Source organism: Leuciscus leuciscus (assembly GCF_965113295.1).
Source record: "Leuciscus leuciscus genome assembly, contig: HAP1_SCAFFOLD_755, whole genome shotgun sequence".
Taxonomy (NCBI): domain Eukaryota; kingdom Metazoa; phylum Chordata; class Actinopteri; order Cypriniformes; family Leuciscidae; genus Leuciscus; species Leuciscus leuciscus.
The window spans coordinates 1-23061 of record NW_028117985.1 but is presented as its reverse complement, the minus strand read 5'-3'; the positions used below and the strand labels follow the sequence as shown (position 1 = coordinate 23061).

At 35.6% G+C, this 23061-nt stretch overlaps 2 protein-coding genes and 1 long non-coding RNA gene across 6 annotated transcripts; 2 read left to right on the top strand and 1 right to left on the bottom strand.

Moving 5' to 3' along the window:
- The first annotated feature begins 1522 nt into the window (after window positions 1–1522).
- On the top strand, window positions 1523–9124 carry LOC309491948 (uncharacterized protein). 3 transcript variants are annotated; one of them, XR_014203377.1, is made up of 9 exons: window positions 1523–1690; window positions 2752–2819; window positions 4420–4614; window positions 4929–5091; window positions 5477–5559; window positions 7075–7344; window positions 7617–7684; window positions 8222–8265; window positions 8596–9124. XR_014203377.1 is itself a non-coding variant. In XM_082190977.1 (8 exons), exons 4-8 carry the CDS (start codon window positions 5445–5447, stop codon window positions 8651–8653), a joined length of 555 nt encoding a protein of 184 aa, XP_082047103.1. In that variant the 5' UTR covers window positions 1523–1690; window positions 2752–2819; window positions 4420–4614; window positions 4929–5444; the 3' UTR covers window positions 8654–9124. The 3 variants fall into 3 exon arrangements, 2 of the variants coding, with proteins under 2 accessions (XP_082047103.1, XP_082047104.1); XM_082190977.1 differs by having other exon boundaries at window positions 4929–5559; XM_082190978.1 differs by lacking the exon at window positions 7617–7684 and having other exon boundaries at window positions 4929–5559.
- A 2981-nt stretch (window positions 9125–12105) lies between these two features.
- On the bottom strand, window positions 12106–20244 carry LOC309491949 (uncharacterized protein). Of its 2 annotated transcripts, XM_082190980.1 has the most exons (18): window positions 20172–20244; window positions 18843–19089; window positions 18630–18738; window positions 18459–18539; window positions 17842–18243; window positions 17592–17696; window positions 17227–17459; window positions 16962–17140; window positions 16125–16218; window positions 15810–16045; window positions 15423–15537; window positions 14583–14700; window positions 14402–14493; window positions 14127–14244; window positions 13920–14021; window positions 13668–13841; window positions 12789–12965; window positions 12106–12617 (listed from the first exon to the last, which is right to left on the bottom strand). In XM_082190980.1, the coding sequence occupies exons 2-18, from the start codon at window positions 18921–18923 to the stop codon at window positions 12409–12411; spliced, it is 2625 nt and encodes an 874-aa protein (XP_082047106.1). In that variant the 5' UTR covers window positions 18924–19089; window positions 20172–20244; the 3' UTR covers window positions 12106–12408. The 2 variants fall into 2 exon arrangements, with proteins under 2 accessions (XP_082047106.1, XP_082047105.1); XM_082190979.1 differs by lacking the exon at window positions 20172–20244 and having other exon boundaries at window positions 18843–19256.
- A 660-nt stretch (window positions 20245–20904) lies between these two features.
- On the top strand, window positions 20905–21487 carry LOC309491947. The gene is made up of 2 exons (XR_014203376.1): window positions 20905–21033; window positions 21387–21487. It is a non-coding gene; the product is annotated as an uncharacterized lncRNA (long non-coding RNA).
- Window positions 21488–23061: the final 1574 nt, after the last annotated feature.

The window sequence follows — 23061 nt, the reverse complement described above, 5'->3', positions numbered from 1 at the left end:
AGCCTACCTTTTACATTTAGAGCTTTTACACTAAAACCACAGGGTTAAAACAACCCAATTTGGCTTGTTTTTATCCCAGTAAATATTAGGACAGAACACATGTTGGGCTAATTTTACCCAGCATGGGTTGATTTTTTTTTTTTTTTTTCTAGAATACTAACTTATTTTATACTTCATACATGAATTAGTGTTTACAGATTAACTTAAATCCTCAAAACTTTTGCAAAATACTCCACACAACCACTGGTTTGCATGATAACTTGTTAACGCCATTTGCATGATATTATGTTACGCAGGAACCGCTAACTTCAGATGCTGTGACTGACTCCATAACCTGCCCATAAACTAACACTGAACAGCTCTGAGGACATATTTTATCATTAATATTTAATATCTTTCAGAATAAAATCATTTATTTTATGCAAGGATGCAAAAGACTGATGCGACACTTGTTTAGGTTGCATCTCTGTATTCTTTGCATAAAATTAAATGATTTACAGAAAAGTAACGATTTTATATTTAAAAATAAAATGCACATAAACCTGTATTTTACCGTTTAAATGCACCAATGTCACTGAGAACTGCTCTCTCCTGAAGAGGATGCAAAAAGCCCTCGATAAATAACTCAACCACTGGGTTGTGACAATTGACCCAGGAGCTGGGTAACACAAAAAAATACTCAAAAATATAACCCCCCCAAAAATGACCCAAAAAGACTCAACCCAGCATAGGCTTGAAAAAAATAACCCAGGATTTTTTTTTTTTTTTTACTTTCTATTTCAGATTGTTTTAAAAGCTCTACTTTTGATCAACTCGGTTGCTCTCGATGTTTCTTCCTCGTCTGCTTGAATATCTTCTTCATTCATCCTCATTTATCTCTATTCTCATGTTTTCCAGCTCGTCTGCCTGTCATCAGGAAAATACAGAACACCATACAGATTGTGAAGTTGGACAAGAAATGCTGTGATAGACAATGTTACATTAGAGTAAATATATGTATGTTGAATAATATTTAGAAAAGAGACTAAAGCCAAATAAGAAAGAAACCCCCACCAGTATCTTGCAGAAAACAAGCAGCGTCTGTAAACAGCAAAACATGATCTGTGAATTGAACCAAACATGGAATGATGATTTTGAGAGTGACCTTGGTACCAGATAGTCTCAGTGAGCTCGTATTATGATTTACACATTCAAAGATGATTTAAGCATTTTCAGACCTTTAGAAAACACTTGAAAACGCTAGTATGGATGGAGATACATTATCAAGCCTGTTTATTTCTGCTTGATTTACACTGGTTTGGACTTAAACTTTGTTCACTGCTTGTGTGTTTTGCCTTGATTCAGAGAAGCTGTTTGCTGATCGCCTGAACTTTGCCTTTTCCTGGTTTTGAGTTTTCATTCAGGGCCAGAATTCATTTGAAAATGTAAGATCAGCAAAAGCTTGTTGATTTTCGTGATGTAAAAGAGGATGGACGTGCGAGTGTAAACTGTGTGAGAGGTTACACAACCAGATAACAACAAGTCCTCCAACTTATACGACCATAATGGTCGTTTGCACCTTTCCTTAAATACGACCCACTGCATCATTTCCTAAAATAGTGCCCCTATAGGCGGCGGGAGATATGCCACGCAGAGTCGCCTTGATGCATTGTGGGTTTTCTACGAGATGGCTAATCCGTGGCTAATACAGGTAGGCTATATTGATAATAACCTTGATAATATGATAATTTTTGAACAAAATAATGTGCAAGGCGCTTGTGCTGTTTCATCTTGCGTTGTGGTGATTTTTTAACTTGTTAGAGGTTTTTACTTGAGAATAACGTATGAAATAAGAAACACAATGAAATATCTAACGTAACGTTAGCCTAACAGTTAACGTTAAATGGAAAAGTTATCCTACAGCGTGAACATCACAGGTGACATTAAACTTCGCTTTTATTCATATTTATCGACTTAACATTATTAAAAAGAGATGGATTATTGTTACTGGACATAATTATATCGTCTATTCAAGATTGAATAGGCCTGACGTTAATACGTCGCGTGTCAAATCATTAAGGGACGTTATTTTTCTCATTATTTGAACATGAGGGTCAAATCATTTGACCAGATCACATGCATTTTAAAGTTAGTATTTAGTGTGAAATCGTTCGGAAATTGGAAACGTTGTGTGTAAGGGACCATGTAAAAAGTCCACACATTTTGTTAAAACGTCCATTCCATATTTCGTTAATCTGACTCGATCATCCAAATACTATTTTAAAGTATTTAACATGTGAATTAGGCCTACGTTTCAGTTAATTATTAATTGACGTACATTCATATTTGAGATAATATTTTCCAGAAATATCCAATTGTGGAAATTAATAAATAAATACTGCAAATATAATCATAGGCCTAACTAATAATTAACAATAAATAAAATAGATGTAATAGTTGTTATTTCAAATAAAATAAATATTTGTAATAAAATAATGGAATTATGTATGATAATAACTAGAATGGAATTGTTTCCACACGTGTGTGTGTGTGTATATATATATATGTGTGTGTGTGTGTGTGTGTGTGTGTGTGTGTGTGTGTGTGTGTGTGTGTGTGTGTGTGTGTGTGTGAATAGAATAGATCTTTATAGTCATTGTTAACGTTTAGTGAAAAACTCTCTTCTCTTTCTTAGCTCTTCAGAATTATAAACTGTATGACCAATATATTCATTGTAACATTGTGCTATTTGTCTCTTATTTTTTTATACAGGTGCAAAACCAGGAACAGAATAAACATTCTAGAGGCTAGAGGACAAGGCTAGAGGACAGACAGCAAAGGTGACTAACCCAAGTCATCTGATGTTGATTTTTATCCACTTAAGCATGATCATATTATATTTACCAAACACAGTTAGCACAGTTACTGATTAGCGCCCCCTAATGGTGTGGAAAAATATAACCGCTAAGGTAACAGAGTTAAAGCTGTTACAACCTTTCCAAAACATTAGCTAATTCCAGTTCTTGCAGCATCTGACACCAGTAGGCTACATGTGTCTATTAGTGATGCGCGGGTCGGCTTTTTTTACAACCCGCGGGTCCCGCTTTTATGAAATTATTTGGCCCGCCCCAGCCCGCCCCGCACCACTGTATCTATTTTTACAACCCGCCCCGCCCGCACCCGCGACCATTAAATAGACATAGCCTACTAGGCATAGTAATGTAAATGAAAACAGCCTTTATTTCAGCCTTAAAGTGCTTGGAAACATCGCCCTGTAAACTGGCAATAACAGACGATTCTGAATATGAACCATAAATCAGGTCATATTAATAAGATAATGATTTAAACATTTTCAATATTTACAAAGCAGCGTTTGTATTCATTCTAATTCATCATTCACCTTTTTTTCTTTTAATTATGTAAAATCCCGACCTCAATTTCTCCCGCACCTCATCTTCCATCTTCACTTTTATTTCTCCGTCTTTGTTGTTGTGGCTGGCGGCGGGAGCTGCTTTGCGCGAGCTGTGTCACGTGACGCCAAAGGTTTGGGGAAATCACGCAAGTTGCATTGCTACGGCCATATCAAATAACCTACTAAAATATGATTAGATTGATATTCCCAAATATTTAATATAGGCTGGACATTGCATGCAACATATGGATTTTTATTTTATTTTGTTTTTAATGACCCTCCCCAACCCAACGACCCGCGCATCACTAGTGTCTATGTGTCCGTGTTTTTATGATCTGTTATACTACATACCTCACGTGTCATTCATATCTGTTTTAGAAGTCAACAACAGTCTATAACTATGTATTATGACATTTGATCTAAAACCTCTTTTATAGCCTTCTTCTGATGCTTTCAATAATAGTCTACCACAAATACAAATACAAATAAAAAAAAAATAAAAAAAAGTCCCTGTGAACTGGAAGTTGCATGTGAAAGGGAATATTGAACAGAGGGCAGGGTTTTACTCTAGCGCTCCTCTTCTCCATCTCTGCTCATAGCAGACTAACGGTTTGAGGGGAGTGGTTAGGCGTTTCCCAACCCAAGCCGTTAAACCTACATCATCAGAGAAGGAACGCCATTCCAGACCAAAAGTAACTTTTCAGATTTTGATGAAAGATTACCACGGCAAACATATTTTTTTTCTGTGTATATACTTGCATAAATTAATTGTTCACCTCAAGACTAGTAATATGCACCAGCAAAGTAAATCGGGTATATTTTGATTTCATGTCGCCTTTAAGTTGATAAAACAATTTTTAAAACCAGGTTCTGAGTAGCATTATACTGTTTCAGTTTTCTTTAAATGTTTTGAAAGTTAAGTCACTGTGGTAACAATATTTTTGGAGACTGTGACTTGTCAACAAAGGGTGAAAATTTTTTTTTTATTATCCCCTCATAACACATATCATTCATGTTTCTTTTTACAGATGCCTACTCTAAAGGATTGCTACATATGCAGTACAAAAATTGGAGTTGCAAGCAAAACATGTCAACACTGTAGTGCCAAGCAGCCATATAAGCAAAAGCTTGAGAAAAAAAAGGAACAGCTTTCCCAAGAATGGATTGACCGGCAAAAAAAAAACTGCAGTGTGAACAAAGTTTATGATGCAACAAATCTACTGGTAGGTTTATCTTTCAGATGTTAGTCATAAAATAGTAAGTACTGTAAATAATCCCTGATATTTAGCTTATACACACATGTCGTTGTTATATTTATATACAAAAGCTTCAACAATTATTTTTTCAGTGCATAAGGACTTAGGTGTAACATCTGTTTGTTTCCATTGTACTCAGGTCTGATAAAGAAGTTCTCTCTCTCTCTCTCTCTCTCTCTCTCTCTCTCTCTCTCTCTCTCTCTCTCTCTCTCTCTCTCTCTCCCTCCATCTCTCCCTCTCCCCCTTATTAGTTTTATAATTCTGTCTCAATTTTATTCCAGCTCCACAAGTGGGAGCTTTTAGAGAGGTTCCCACTCCTTCTCCTTGCCAGGAGAACCTCAAATGGTTTTTCTGCTGAGTGCTTCTGTCCTTGGAAGATGGATACAGAAGAAACTCAGGATGCTTTTCTTACCATAAAGAGGTTGTATGAAAGTCTTCTTAATGGTAATAAACACAAATGCGCAATGCATGCAGAATTTTCACATATTTAATTGCTTATTAGTGCATCCTCAATTATATATATATTATTATGATTATTATTATTTTTTTCTCACCTTAGGTTTTAAAAATTGCATATAAAAACAATACTTCCAATGTTTTTACATAGGGGAAATTACATAATAAAACTTGAGCAGGGTATTATTTTGATAATGTTAAATTGATATTACATTAATAAAAACAACCCATATGTGGACTTAAACGTAATAACAAATAAATAAAATAATAAAACCATAATAACACTTTATTTTATTATTTATTTATTTTTGCTGAATTATTATTTAATTATTATTACTCTCATGTCCACATCACAGTTTCTTTTATCCAACAGTGGCTATAAAAGCACCAAGCAGCACAGGAGAGAGTTTAACACATCAGCAGACCTAGCATCAGATTCCCCATCTCTGCTTACCGGTAATGGTAAAATGTTTCATTCAATTTAACTAACATGTTCTTGTACAGCAAACTATTTTTTTTGCACCTGTCACCCACCAAATAATAATATCTGTCCAAATGCAGACCCTAAGAGTGACACTCATTACACTCATAAAATCATAAATGTTTCATCCTTGAAAACAACAAAATACATTAAATATATTTTGTTTAATTCTACAATTTATTTCCATAGATTACTACATACTATACTATAGTAAACTATATTGTTAAGGTGAGCACATTGTATGAACTGTATCTGTACATGGTGGTGTAATGGTGTATTGGTTTTACAATTTCACACCATGTATGTCTTTGTGCAGCTTAAGGCTGGAATACACTACATGAATTTTACCCATATTTTTGCCTCAATTCAGAAATTGATGCTAGTTGCTAGAAGTCAGAGCCAGCCTACACATTCTGGGCAGTAACATTTCACAGGAAATAATGTAGTGTATGATGGCCAGACTTTTATTTGTATTTATTTTTTAGCTTCAGGCTATGATTATCAAACACTTTCCCTGTTTCACAAACAAGGCTTAAGCTAGTTCCAGACTATAATGCATGTTTCAGCTGCCATAGGGCACATTTATTAAAGTTACTTAAATGTCCTAATTGAACAAACACCGTGTCTTTAGTACATGCGATCAACACCGCGACAGGAGATAAAAGGTTATCTTCCATATTAATAATTTTTTTTGTCCTAACCAGCCGCAACGGCAGCATGTGACGATTCTATTTTAGAAACGGTTTCTCTTTTTCTGTGACGCCGCGCTGGAACAACAAACACAAAGTGTGGCAATGATAATCTTTAAACATACTGTTTATGTGCTTTACTTAATGTTAAAAGCGTGTAATGTGACTCTGAATATCATTCAGTGCTCCAGCTTTGTAGCTGTAAAAGCAACAATGGAGAATTCACATCAGATCTTGAAATTAAACGAATGGGGAAACAAGAACATTCAAACTGTGAACAAACAAGTCTATTATTGGACAAATATTGTTTTAGTGATTCATTATGTATTTTAAATAATGTTTAAATGGTGTAATAAGTGTACATTTCATTATGTAGGCTACTTCACATAACCTGTGTAACACACACAGGTTACATTTTCTTGCGAATGCCGTCAAGATTAGTCTTTACCCTGGTGCTATGCATTTGCAGCGAGAGCCCGGCCCCGCCTACATGCTGTTCTGATTGGCTGTGGGTTTTGATTGATTTTGACGCATCTCGCAGTCGCGTCGCTTTTGGTGTGGACAGGCAAGTTGCTTGTCGCTGGAATCTTATCGCATCGCGTCTGGTTAGGACATGGTGAAAGGCTTAAACCTGGCTTAATATAAGCCCTGTATGTGAAACCGGCCCATGTTGTTTTATTTGGTTATGTGTTTCCTAAGCAATGTAGGCACATGTATTTTAGTTTATTGTGCCCAGAACAGAGGCTACAAGTTGTATAGTGTATTCCAGCAGTTTTTATTTATTTATTTTTATGTGTGCAGAGACTCCATCAGCAGACCCAGCATCAGAGTCTTCATCTCTGCTCAGCCCTGAGTCTGACACTCTTCCTCCTGCATCTTCCTCCTTGGCTTCTCATCCTGTTTTCACCTTCTCTGAGTCTAGTCCTTTACCTTCTTCTTCTCTGGTCTCCTCTCTGCCACCGGCCTCAACTCTTTCTTCCTATTCTAAACTGTCCACTGAGCTAGGCAGTCCAGGTCCAGTATCTTCCTCAGGAAAAGAAAGAAAAAGAAAGAGGAAAGCAGACAATAAAGGTATGTGTGGATTTGTTTTGTTTTTTATTTTAACATAATGAGAGCTTTTTAGAGCTAAAAGAACATGGCCTTTCTCATTGGTTTTTTTTAAAGGCTGGGTTAGAATTCTACAAATGTAAATATTGTAATATTTTCTTTTACACATATTGCAACATATTTATATTAAGCTATTCAGTGTTGTGACCATAACGTACCCAAACCAAGAGTTGATTGTTTGTTGAACTTTTTATTTTACTTGTGTCAAATTATAACCATATTTTTATTTGTTTCAGAATGCCCCATGCATAAAGACTCAACCAATTTCCCCTACAAAAAAAATTTGAAGAAAAGAATCAGGGAGGTTTGTTTTAAATAGCAAAATACTGAAATAACCCCACCCCCCCATTCTAAAAAAAAACATTCACAGCAACAATACTATTTTGTACTTTTGTATGTTGTAATTGCAATGTATTTGCACAAAAAAGAAACATTACAAAATATACTAGATGATTAATGTAAGGTTTAGGTATTTATATAATTTGTGTTATAATGTTAAACCGTGTAATAAGAAATATTTTACTTCACAATTTAAGTTGTGCAAATTTAAAACCTTAACCATAGAAATGGTAGTGTGACAAAAATAAAAACTGCAGTATACAATATTACAAAATTGTATTGATAATATAGTAATAAATTGAATTGTGCTAATAATTATTAATTAAAGTTTTATTATGCTTATTATGATAGATTTAGTCCAACTAACTATTTATTTCACTTTGTTTATTTTCACTTGGATTTAATTTTGTATTTACCGTTCAGCAGATGTATGACTGTAACTTCATGTGTTGTAAGTAAATGTCATTAACATTAACCCATGTTTCTTTCTGTTTCTGCTAAGGGTCATGCGGAGGTGTTGGTGCAGTGGCATCCTTGCTCTGGATGGTATGCATATTATTTGAAGTTTATATTCTGTACTGTAGAACACTGACGGAACTTTTTTTTTTTATATAAAAACATTAGAGAGAAAAATTTACATTGCAAAAACATTTATTCAGTTTTAACTGAAGTTGCAGTTTGATCAGGACTTCAGACTTCAATGTAATTAAAATATAATTTGAAATGTGGTGTGCTTTTTATTTTTTTATCTATTCTTTAATGTTTTCAACCACTCTTAGTTTGAAGTATTTTTTTATCAAGCCTTTGTTGAGAACCAAGATAGTATTTATATTCCATTAATAAGCATTGTAACTAACATTTTTTGCTGTCTTACAGTGGGAAAAAGTGGAAAAACTCCTGGGAGCCAAGAGAAAATATTCAAAGTTCATCATGAAGAAATCTCTTGATGTGTTCTCAACCTCAGTGTCAAAGTAACAGTGTTTGTATTATGATTGTCTTTTTATATGCAATGTTTTGTTCTATTAATTCATAATTAGAATAAGCTTCTATATATTTGTTTGTGCAAAACTGGGAACTGAGTTTTCAAGCAAGCCATTTTTTGACTAAGAGTGTGTGTGTGTGTGTGTGTGTGTGTGTGTGTGTGTGTGTGTGTGTGTGTGTGTGTGTGTGTGTGTGTGTGTGTGTGTGTGTGTGTGTGTGTGTGTGTGTGTGTGTGTGTGTGTGTGTGCCGATGTATTTTTTTGTTGCTAGGTTGTAAAATGGATGCCTTATATGACTTGCAATGTTGTCTTTCAGTGTTAAGACATAGCAGTTTGGTTTATTCTTGTGTTCTGTTTCTGTTGCTGCTTTGTACAGAACATTATCTGTTTTTGATGAGTGGACTCATAAAATGTTTTGAAATATGTCACTGGCTCTGTTCCTTCATATACTCTTGATTTTTACCATTGTTTATATTTGTTATTTTAGATTAAGAGAAAACATATGCACCCTTAATGCATTTAATGATCTGTTTACTGCTGAAAATGTAAGAAAGCCACGTTGTTGTTGTTATTATTATTATTATTATCATTCATTACCCTAAATGACCTATTAGCCCACAGTCAGATCTATAATGTGTGTATGGGAGGATAGACCAATATACTTTTGGGCCTTGGTTTAGAACCATCTGAAGCTGGTACTTCCTTTTTCTGTAGGTAAGAACACAAGGAAGACAGCGATTGAATACTATTAATACGAGAACAATGCTTTTAAATGATGCCCCATGCCACGCCCACCCGTCACTGGGCTTTGATATAATTGGGTAATGTAGTCAAGATTTATCCTCTGTTATGAAATCACCCATTCATTGTAAAACTTGTTATTGGCCTGAGAGATATAATCATTGCCATGGGAAACCCCTGTCTTTGCTACACATTTAATCCCACTGGTCATAATTATGACCGCATATTTTTTCTTATTTAAGTGTTGTTATTGGCTTTGGGCAAGAAATTAAACTTTTAAAAGAAAAAAATTGATTGTCGTGATTAAAATGTATTATTGTCATGTGACTAGTATGAAAGGTCACATGATCAGATCAGTTTACTTCCTGCTTGCACATCTAGAAGAAGATGTATTCCTCAGACTAAAAAGTATTATATAAAACACCTTAATTAACAGATAGAACTATCAAATTTTGTACATATATTCTCTAAAGGGTCTACTACTTATATATTTTGAGAATTATACTCCTGCATATATATTTTGCTTGTAAGAGGTGTAAATTTGTTAACGGTCACAATTGATGTTTGGGGCACACCAATTGGTTCTCATGAACATCTGCCTCATCCTCTAGAATCTAGAGGATGAGGCAGATGCTTCACGAGAACCAATTGGTGTGCCCCAAACATGACCACAAACAACCCTTTCAACGATGCATGGCCCATCTTCAGTGCACTGAATGAGTGCACACACATCTCAATGAAACTGGCCTATTAGGACAGGGCCCAAATGTAGTCCTTGGTCTACTCTAGCCCATAGAGGTCTAGCCGAACAAGCAGAAGTTCCTCCAGGGTGTAACTTTGTCCATGACAACCTTTTCATCTCACTAAGCCTCCTTCATGAAATGACAAAGCAAGATTATGGATGTCTTGGAATGTGTTGTGTAAATAGGCCTAATTTAAGTATTTGAATGAATTCTGACTATGGTGTTTCCCACCGGTCTCTATTGTGACAGAGTATAAAACCTAATATTTCACTAACTTAACCAACATAAAAATCAATGAGGGCATAACGTTTGTGTGTTAGGGAGGTCTAAGGAGTAAAATGCATGAATTCAAATTGCAAGAAAAAAATTGTGATTAAACGGTTAAAAATGACAAATTGCAGAATCAAATTAATCATGATCTTATGAGAGATACACTCTCTCACACAAACACAGGCACACACATACTCTCTCTCTCTCACAGACACACTTTCTATCTCTCTCTCTCTCTCTCTCTCTCTCACACACACACACACACACAAATGTACCTAACCCTAAACCCTATTGCTCACACACTCTCTCTCTCACACAGACACACTTTCTATCTCTCTCTCTCTCTCTCTCTCTCTCTCTCTCACACACACACACACACACAAATGTACCTAACCCTAAACCCTATTGCTCACACACACTCTCTCTCTCTCTCACACAGACACACTTTCTATCTCTCTCTCTCTCTCTCTCTCTCTCTCTCTCTCTCTCTCTCTCTCACACACACACACACACACAAATGTACCTAACCCTAACCCTATTGCTCACACACTCTCTCTCACACACAGACACACTTTCTATCTCTCTCTCTCTCTCTCTCACACACACACACACACACACACACACACACACACACACACACACACACACACACACACACACACACACACACACAAATGTACCTAACCCTAACCCTAAACCCTATTGCTCACACACTCTCTCTCTCACACACACACACACACACGCACACGCACACGCACACACACGCACAAATGTACCTAACCCTAAACCCTATTGCTCACACTCTCTCTCTCTCTCTCTCACACACACACACACACACACACACACACACACACACACACACACACACACACACACACACTGACACACACACACGCACAAATGTACCTAACCCTAAACCCTATTGCTCACACACTCTCTCTCTCTCACACACACAAATACACACACACACACCTAACCCTAACCCTATTGCTCACAAACTCTCTCTCACACACAGACACACTTTCTATCTCTCTCTCTCTCTCACACACACGCGTACCTAACCCTAACCCTAGATATCAATCTATATACAGGATTTTTTATTGCTGTAATAAGTTAAACGAGTAAAATCCTGCAATACAATGTTTCACAGGCATTATACAAATAAAGAAAAAGTAATATGAATGATGTGTACATTAACTTGTATGTATTGTTATGAACTAATATCCTGCTTTGGCCACTTGTGAGCAAAATGCAAAAGAAAAGTTATAAAATTAAGAACATCAGTATCAGCATTCAGGGCACTATGATCATGTTAATTATTGTTAAGGATATAGATGCAAAATAATATTGAATACATATATTTACAAGATCTAAAATATAAATACACTGTATTCTACAAAATCTGTAGTTTGTATTGATCTGTATGAGTAGTATTGTAGTTAATGTTAATGTAAAGTGAGGAAGAAAAAGAGTATTTCAGTTTTATTCAAATTAATTAATGTTTTAAAATGGGATATACAACTTGTGATTAAGTCTATGCATACAAATTAATATGCATATGCTAAATGTAATATTAAATATATTGCATCAACGACCAAAATGTATGTTAATATAAATATTTATTAAATTTGCAATAAATCATTATTTTTAAAAGTTGTAGGTGTAATGTCATGCCACGTGTAAAATATGTAATATAAAAGTAACAAGTAAGCAAGCTATGCCTCTATAACAATGGTGACAGAGGCTTATGGATAATGTAGACCCTTCTGTTATTCAAATCTGCAAAGAGTTAGAAAATATTGGTGTAAAAAACAAACACAGTAGCTCAGGGTAAGAATGACTTTTACTTATTTATTTATTTTTTAATTAATCTGAAAAATATTTAATTTCCAGACTCAAAAATCAGAATTTGGAAAGATGATGAATCCAATGCTTCAAATGTTTGTGCTAAAACTTTAAAACTCTTCTTCAGAAAGTTCTGGACTGCTGTTGTCCTCACTCTCCTCTTCAACATCTTCCTCCAGCAAGAAGAGGGAAGGGTCTGTGTTGACACTGCCATAGGTGCTGGTGACTGCTGCAAGTTTCTGCTGTAGAATGTGCCGCTTGTGTAAGATACAGCAGTAGAGCCCCCTGTGTCCATCTTCGGTCAGCTCTCTAGGCGGATCTTGAGGTAAAAAGTGAAGAAAATTGACGATTATTAAGCAGTATTTCATTAAAAAAAAAACGCTAAGAATTGTGATTTTTTTAAAGCAATATTTACAGTAAACTATAACATCCTGGTTAGTGGGATAACCTTATTTATACACATTCAATAAAAAACATTTATCGTACGTACTATGGATCTTGATGTCCTCTTTAGTTTCCCGAAGAAGACTGTCCAGTTTGTCCAATGTTTTTTTTAGATGCTGATAATGCTGAGTCATCTCTTTTACAATTATTATCTTCTCCTCCTCCATGCGCCTGACCAGCATGACTTGATCAAACAGTCGTCTCTTCAAGCGGAGACTCGCCACTATTTTTGAAAATAAAAGTGGAGAGGAAAAATTTCAAACACTAACACACAACATATTCAGCTTTACCTCTAGCAGTGTTCTTCACTAGTCATTTGAGCGCCTTGAGAATAATATTGATGAATAACTTTATAAAAATGTACAAGGGTAGTAATATAACAATATCCTAACTGTATCATCCCTTAAGTATGCATATAATAATGCAGCCAATACACAATTGACAACAACTGAAACATCACACTACATTACAATACAACAGAAAGTAAAAAAAAACAAAAAAACAATGCTCAGCCCAGTATTAAGATATGTTTTTATTTTTTTATTAAAGACATATTGAAAGGATATCTAATTGTTATTTCATGCTTGGGTTGGATTTTGCCATTTCAGAATAGATATGGCTTTCTTCTTAAATGTATTTGGCTATTGCAGCTCTTATATATAAAAGAAAAGTGATGACCACTACTAGTATAGAAGGTGTGTTACAGGAGTAACAATAACTATCAGATTATCACTATGTCTTTATATGGTAACATTACAGATAACTTTTCAGATAGCAACAGAATATATAATGTGTTATTCTTTACTGTATGTTACACCTTTTTTACTGGGTGGCAGTGTTAAATTGCTGAGTGTTATTACTTATATTAACAATCAACTGCATTTTGTGAATTCAAAAAAGCACAAAAATAAAACACATTAATTACCGTCTCCTTGTGCTTCCCAAGGCAGAATAAAGTCATCAGAGAGACTGCATGCTGCTTCGGTGTCAATTTTCTCTTCACAGCCAGGAATGGTGTTGTACAGCACTATCTTCTCTCTGAGGGTCTTTTTGAGCTCACCAAGTCTTCTCCGTTTGCGTTGCCTTGTTTGGTTGCTGTCTGTAAGTTTAAAAAAAAAAAAGTTAGAAAACATTTTTTTTTTACAAAATGCAAGTTGAGTGATGTAGTATCAAATACCATTTTGTCGATACAGATCATGCTTCTTTCTTCGGATTGAATAAATAATCTCATCGATTTCACTCTGGAGCTCTTCCTGGCTACTGTGAGTCCTGTGTCTCTCTTGAAAACCAGAAATAAGCAAAGTCGACCATTACAGAAAACACAGTATCAAAAATGTAGACAAATATATATGGAAATGTACACACCAGTGACTATATTACACACCAGTGGCTGCCCATTGCTTGACATCACACACCCACCGATCTGCATCTTCCATAGAGATGTTTAACTCCTGCTTGAGACTCTCAAGATTGGCTGCTTCCATTTCTGCTCTCTGTGTAGTCTATTTATAAAGATTTTTAAAAAATGACAGAAAACATAGTATCACTGCAGAATTAACCACAATTGCCCCTGAAAGAAAATGCAGTGGAGAGCACAATCACATTCACAGTGTCTCCAGGGCCCAGGAAACACCTTAACGTGCAGTCTAGGCTTCTTACTTTGACAAATCTTTTCGCCAGTGTCTTGTGGAGACTCTCCACCTTCCTATTGTTCCATCCCATGGCAAGTACAGTAATCATATCTCCTCTGCCTATAAAAAAACAAAACCGATAAGAACAAATCAATTGTACAATCTAGCATTGTGTCAAACACAATGGTTAACCCTTTTTTTCAACCAACCTGACTTGGTCATGTACTTTGTAGTAAGAGCTGCCCTTGAAAGGAAGCTATTGACCTGTTCCACCTCTTCACCAACAGTGTTTCCTGCACCCTCCTGGCTTCTACCGCCCCACCTGACCTGCTCCCAAGAAGAAGACCAAGACCTTTATCATTCTAAAGACCTTTATCAATCTTATTTATTAGTTTGTGTATCATCAATTGAATTTGGTGCCATGAGCAAATTTTGATGTTTAATATTTTCAAATATAAAATGTTCTGAGGTAGGATAACAATGAAAGAAAAGCTTTCACAACTGCAATTGTGCAGTTAGAACTTTTGGACGGGATCGGGAAGCAAATCCTGCAAACAACCCTGCTGTTCAACCAGAATGATCAATTCTCTTGTAACAGTGTGATCACTGATAGTAATGTTAACTATGTTTAAAAAGTTCATAAGCATTGTGTGTATATATACACCCAACACACACACACACTAAATAAGTAGTTTTAAACTTGTCCTTGAGGATTAGCACTACACATTTTGTATATCTCACTTATATGACACTTGATTTAACTCATCAGCTCATTAGTAGAGACCGCAAGACCTGAATTGGGTGTGTCAGATAAGGGAGACATACTGTACACAATGCAGTGCTGGGGTCCTCCAGGACAGGTCTGAAAACCACTGCATTAAAGTATTTCAATAATGTTTAAGGTACTACTTTTGACTTATGAAACGTGCATATTTTCCGAGATAATAATCAAGCTAAATTTTTGTGATGCTGTAAGGATGTTTCTAAAAAAACGTAACATTAAAACGTAAACTTAACATTAAAACGTAAACTTAACTCGCACACAGTACCTCACATTTGCCAGTGTGAGCCTTGGCATGCATTACAGATAAAAAAGGCTTCATCCTGGTAAGTGGTTGGAGCTCGGGTATCTTTTCTGCCATCTTTTCCAAATAAGGCCAGTACCTGTAAAGAAAAAATTGCCAAAACTGGTAAGGAGACAAACCAGGACCTAAGTGACTAGTACAATTCCTGTAACCAATCAAATAACACTACAGTATGTAGTCATATGTATGGTAATTTGTCATATCAGTACTGATAAGGTAGTAGCCATATTCATTTTCTAATTCCATAATATAAAAAATGTGTGATATTTAGCTAGTCATGGTGTTAATGGTTATTAATAAAGGTAAAACATCAGTAAAAACTTCAGTTATCATTTGGCAATGGCTATCTACCTGCAAGCAATGTCCATACAAAAGAATGTTGCATTTGCAGCTTGTGCCAGCTCCTTCTGCAGGAACATTGGGTAGGCATATATTTCACCACGGTAGTGGTTCAAGCCTTGCAGCAAAATTCCATGTCTGCACACAGCTATTTCAAGGCCCTCTTCATCCACCTTGGCCCTGGACTTCTGTGCGATTTCTCTGCCTGCTGTAAATGTTGCCGGTCCACAGACATCATGACCTGTCCTCTGAAAGTAGATACAATACGTTACATGTAATCCCAGGACAAGAAAACATTCAATTAAAAAGAGTTAAAGAAACCCTTACACTTAACATCTGGCTTCTAATTTGGTCAACAAAGGCAGATACTTTGGCATCTTGTGCGATGAACAGTCCATCAAAAAGAGATGGTTCGTCTGTCCTGTTAAATAAGAGGAATTCATCGCCAACACAATTACATAATAATGATTTAACATTGCATTCACCTAAATTAATATAACAATTAACCATAAAGGTGCCACACATTTTAGTCTGTATAAATCACATTTGATCTGGAACACTGTGTTTAGAGTATCAGATTGTATTTGTCCTGTGTAAATGAATGCTGTAATTTGGAATTAACTTGTGTAAGTAAAAAACATACTGTTTAAAGTACAAAAAGAAATAACATCTTTATTTTTGTTTGTGTCTTCAGGCTACAGAAGGGAGAAAAAGTTCCTGAACAATTTACCAGATTGCTGTCATAGAATTGTAAAGCTTGTTTAAAACAGTGCTATATCTCTCAAAACACTTTTTAAATTGTAAAAGCATTTACGTTTGAATGTGAAGCAATCATACATGTGACACATTTTGTTACTTTCCATGAATTTCAAATAAAAGTATAATTATATAATGACTAGAGCCAAAAAAAAGTTATGTTGAAGAAATAGGTTTAGATGCTACGAATGGTTGTTATTTTTTACAGCAATAAGGTAAAGTACAGTTTCTCTATATATCAGTCCATCCATAGCTATACTTGCTTTTCCTTTAGAGGGTCATGGCATGGGGGGTCTAGAGCCCATCGCATCTAGCACTGGGTGACAGGTGAGATGCAGCATGGACACAAAAATACCATTGCACCACCCTATATCCAAATTAAAAAAAGAAATGAAAAATTACACTTACCCTTTGGATTTCTTGAACCGGTAATGTTTTCTATTGCCGTCTGCAGATATAGCCAGCATGTCTGGTGTGCATGCTGGGCATTTAAAGGGCTCCATCAGGCACATATCTTCTTTCCTAAAATTGCAGAAGGAAAACTCCCGAAAGACTCTGTGGAAGGTGTCACCACAAACACTACCCGTCTGGAAAGAAGGATGGTATTATTTTGGTAAATAAAAGATTTTGAAGTCTGGAATTCAAACACTTTGGAAATGAAAACAGCCCTTACCCGACCAGTGCAAAGACATCGATGTTCAAGCATTCTGAGAAATGCTTGTTGGGATAAAGCTGGGCTGGCTAATTTCATCTGCTCAAATGATGTGAACAGATCAAACTTAAACAGCATTTGGCAGCTGGTGGTTGCTGGCCAGTATCTGTATTGAAGCAAGTCACTAATCCCAGGAGTCCATTTGGAAGAGCAAAGTGGACAGCTTATACACGGCAGGCACAGGTTGTATGGACCTTAAAACAAACATGCGTTTACTATTTGGCCAGTATTTGTACAGCACAGTACAAAAGAATATAGTAAGCCATTATTATGCTTGACTTCATCTGGTTGGATATAAAAAGGTAGAAGGAAGTGACAAGACATACCGTTGATAGTCACCAATACGGTCTGCTTTCCTGGGATCATTTTGAAGTCAAGGTTTGGACCACAGGAACAGATTTGTATCGGTGGAGGAATTGGAAGCATACACACTGCAGAAAGTCAAAATCAAATTTCAGAAAGTCAAATTTCAGAAAGTAATATCAGTAATGTCTACACATTTACTCAACAAAGTAAAAAAAAATTCAGTTAAAGGAAACTGCAGAGGGCACCTACTACTACATTATCTGAACATACCTTGTTCATGGAGTTGATATTGGCCACTTTCATCAACCACCACTACGGATGTTGGTGGAATGGGTTTTAAAAAACCATCAAACATTGCTTCCCTATCATGGAAAACATTTTTTCGGTGGATCTCGGTGTCACATGATGAACAGAAAAACTGATTTCCTGAGGGGACACAGTCTAAGCACCGGACAACAGCATCAAGAGTTTTGCATTGTTGACAGCAATGCTGGGTAACTGTCTCTGCAGCCAACATGCAATTCAAAATCTCTGGCATTGCAGCCCTGAATTTCTTTTCAGAGATGACCTGTCTTTTGGTCCATGCAGACATGGTGGGTGTCTCTTCTACTTCCACTGATGCAGAGACAGCGACAGAAGTTAACAGGTTTTTTAGCCTCTGAAGATTTTGATCTAAATTAATAAAAAATTAAATGATAATAATAAGGAAAAAGCCAGTTGCAATAATGCATTTTAATAAAAAAAAATAACAATTTCTTATATGGTTTTGTCACTTCATATGCATGATAGGAATGGGAATTACATACTTTAACAGTTGCCTATATGTGACATTTTAAATTTAAATAGAAAAGCTGAAATTATTTAGGCTTTCAATTCAATATGCTCACCAAGACTTGGTCCCTCTTGCGGAATATCATTCATTTGCACGTCCTCGACCTCTGAGAGCTCCCTAGTGCCGGCAGGTTTAACTGCAAACACATGTAATGATATAGAAAACATCACTGCTGACCAAAAGCTTAGACACTTGTGAACAACAGTAGGCAGTATATTTTACTGACCAGATCGTTTCTTCTGAACACGTTGTGGTAGGATGTACCCATGCTGGTCTCTCTTTCTCCAGGAAACATTGGAGACTTCAGTTCCCTTTTTTTTCCTTTTCTTTTTAGTCTGTAAGTAAAAACTAAATGATAAATTTTGGGGAAGCATTTGCAGAGGCATTTTCTTTTAAATTTAGGTAAATAACATGATAGAGAAATAATGAAATATTTTACTTTTTGGGTTTCCAACTCATCAGCCATGGTTTTTGCTGCTTCCAGCCATTCATTAAATTGTTGTAATGACTCTGATGCCATTTGTAGATGTTTTTAAATAGAAATAATTGAAGGATAAAGTAAAAACATAAAAAAAATACAAAACAGGAAAGCGAGAAATAGAGAGAGAGGAGGAAAAAGAAACTGGCTCTTAAAAGAACCGATTGATTTGTAAAATATTTCAGTGATAAAGGATGGGTACAAAAACCTGAAAACAAACAGATGAGATGATTAGACAAAACAAACCAGGGCTCTGTGTGGGCACGGACTGGTCCTTGTCAACCTGTTTGTGCCTATAAATCTGAATGCACTAGTGCAGTGGTTCTCAAACCTGTCCTGGCGTACCCCCAACACTGCACGTTTTCTTTCTCTCACTAATCAAACACACCTGATTCAACTCATCAGCTCATTAACCCATGTAATAATGAGCTGATGAGTTGAATCAGGTGTGTTTGATTAGTGAGAGAAAGAAAACGTGCAGTGTTGGGTGTGCCAGGACAGGTTTGAGAACCACTGCACTAGTGGGTATTATTAAATAAATTTTATTTTGCATGTGAAGTGGGGACACTTAATATTCACCAATATTATTGATCTGCCTGCATTGGCACCATTATGAGAACTGAACTGAACTGGATAATGGCATCACTGTTTTCTCCAGAGCGGCTATATAAATGAACTAAATTAATGTTGTTTTTTTTTCAAGCTGATTTGAAACAATCTGTATAGTAAAAAGCAATATATAGGCTAAATAAAGGTGACTTGACTTGTGGCTATAACCTAAAATAGGCAATAACAATGAATGTACAATGAACAATTGATTCCGTCAACCGATTTTGCCATTACTGCATTTTTTAAATTCTTTAAAATGTTATACCTAGCTGAATTGATACCCTGAATTTAAATCATTTGGATAGCTGTAAAACTGTTGTGACCTCATACTATTTGTATAATGCTGAAACTACCTTTTTCTCTAAGAGAAAACATTTAACGTTACAGTTTTGGATACATTAGGCTGAAATTATTTGTGGCAATATGACAGAAATTGCAGATGCATGTGAAATAGCAACATGCTGCTAGCGATGAAGCTAACGTTAGATAGTAGGTCGCAATGAAATAACGTAACTTTAACAGTTATTTTCTTAATGAGTAAAATGGCTAACAGTTATCGCAACTGATTTGTAACCCAGACGTCAAAATGCACTCATTTAGTTCCACATAAATTACAAAAAACACACACAACTACTTATAAATATATATTAAAAAAACAACAGCATAAAATTCACACCTTACCTATATCGACCTCGCACTGGGACTGTCAGGAAAAAACCTGGCCACGCCACTCCTCCGCCGCCGCCGCCGCCGCCGCCATAGACAGTATAAGAAGGCCGCCGCCTCCTTCTTCTTCTTCTTCTTCTTCTTCTTCTTCTTCTTCCTTTTGGTTCATTGATTTTTTATTTTTTTTATTCAGCGCCACACGAATGTGGTCAAATGATGATATGTTAAAAACTTTAGCTGAACTGAAAAAAAAATCAATATAAAAATGCTGAAAATGTTTTAAAATCACTACATATGATAAAATGTCACGGTTTTATCATCTGTAGTGTTTTTTTTTAAATCATCGTTTTTTTTTACTTTGTTGTTACAAAAGGTTTATCTTAAGTTATTTTAAAAAAAAAAGGATAATAGTTTAATTATTTTGATGTGGTTCTTTACTTTCCAATACGTTTTTTTGAGGAAGAAAAGCACATCAAATACATAAAAAATATATAGCCTAAATACATTTAGGCCTACACATCTCAGTTTTCTGTATTAATCTCAAGTAAATGCAATAATAAAACAAATACTATTTTGATTGGTAATGACGGTAAACGCCATTTCATTACACACGACACCGTCATTATTAAAAGGAGCGCTAGAGGGCGGTTAACTTTAAAACGTAAGTATAGGTCGTAATAAGCTGCTTGCACATACGACTTTGATGGTCGTTTTTTGTAGGAGGACAGTCTCCCAGATAAATATCTCAGTTCAGTCTTTCAGTGCAATCTGAGTGTTTCAGACATTAAGAGTTACTATCGTGGGCTTTTCAGTGAACCGATGAAGAAAATGTTTCTCAAATTAGTTTTGCTCTGTTTGTGTTTGTGGCGTCTGGATGGTGAGTTTTAAATGTGTTTTTCTGGTTTCAGTTGTTTCTGTTCTGATGTGATAAATTACTGGTTAAATTCGTCAGAAAGGATTAACATTCACTGTTATTCTCATATAGGAACAAATAATGTGTGATTTTGCTGAGAGAAAACACTCTTATTTGAGATTAAAGTTTAATGCAGTTATTGATTATATAAAACTGTTTAACTGTTTCTCATTTTCATTCCTCATCTTTTGTCTTTGAACTTCTGCAGAACATTAATCACTTCACATTTACATGATCAAAAGTATTTTAGTGAAGCTTCATCAAACCAACATCAAGTAATTTTAAAGCTTTAATCAATGAAAAACTCTGTTCTTCAGGTGTGATTGGTGAGTTAGTGATTGTGAAGGAGGGAGATTCAGTCACTCTAAACTCTGATCTTACTGAAATGAAGGATGATGATGTGATTCAGTGGTGGTTTGGAGATGAAAACACTGTAATAGCTGAAATCAATAAACGGGTCGACAGAATCACTGTATATGATGATGTTCTTGATGGGAGATTCAGAGACAGACTGAAGCTGGACAATCAAACTGGATCTCTGACCATCACATACATCAGAACTGAACATACTGCAGTTTATTATCTACAGATCAACAGTGAGATCAAGAGGTTCAGGCTCGGTGTCCAGAGTGAGTAAACCTTTTGAGTGATACAGTCCCACATTATGGGATTTGGAATGTTCAGTGATTTTTTTTTCCTTTTTTTTTTTTTTTTTTTCATTTTACAGATTATTTGAGGTAGGTGATAGGTGATATATATCACCTACGTCAAATAATCTGTAAAATGTAAAAAAAAAAAAAAAAAGAAAAAAAAGAGGGATCCTGGAAAAAATCTTTTTGCAAATAAGCTTTTTACAGGACATCCACATAGCCATATGTTCATTACATTTATTCATAATATGCATGCATTCCTTTGCATATGAGTATGAATCAAGTAAATAAACCTATTTGTCAATTCTAAACAGCTTTTTTTTTTTGTTTTTTTTTTTTTGTTTATAATCTCTCTTTTTTTTATTGTTGTTTGCATTCACTCATGTATCTAATCATCAGACCAAGTCAGCAAAACTGCAAGCACATCATTCGCTTTACACTCAGTTTGAAATTGAAAAACAAACTTTTTGCAAAACATGTATATATATTTACATATTAATTTATGAATGTATGTATGTGTGTGTGTGTGTGTGTGTGTGTGTGTGTGTGTGTGTGTGTGTGTGTGTGTGTGTGTGTGTGTGTGTGTGTGTGTGTGTGTGTGTGTGTGTGTGTGTTTGTCTATATACATATATACACACTCAGGGCCGGCGCTAGCCATTTGGGTGCCCTAAGCACAAATGCTTGGTGGTGCCCCACCAAGGGAATAACAACCATTCAGAATTTCTTAGTTAGGTTCTCTTTACTTCCAAAATAACTGCTGCAAATAAATAATTTTACATTAACAATGGCACCAAACATGAAAAGAAATAAATAATATAAAGGTTAAAATTATAAATACCAAATACCACCACAATTACTAAAAACACAGATTTGGAACTGAACAATGTAAACACAGAAAGTTAAAAGTGCAAAGGTCAGGCACAATATAATAATTCTGTACATAATTTGACAACTCTGTGAATATGAAAATATACAAACACTGAGATTGTGGGGGGGTTTTTTCTTCTAATTGCAGTTTCAAAGTAAAAAAAAAAGAAAAAAAAAAAGATTTTAGCCATGCAGGGCTAAAGCCCCGGATCTTTTGCACTACTATAGCGACGCCCCTGGACATGCATACGCATAGGCGTAATTTGCGGGTAGGACATGTCCCCACCACTTATGAAACATCTCGCGGCACGAATGTACCAATACAAACAAACAAAACATCTCCAGTTAACCAGCAGAGCATTCATTTCATTCGTTTTTTAAATAAGAGTCGATCTAGCGCTGAAATGTGTTGTTTTTTTAAATCAACTGATCAAAGTGCTCGTTGCCGAGCGATCAGTGGCGCGGATATTATGTT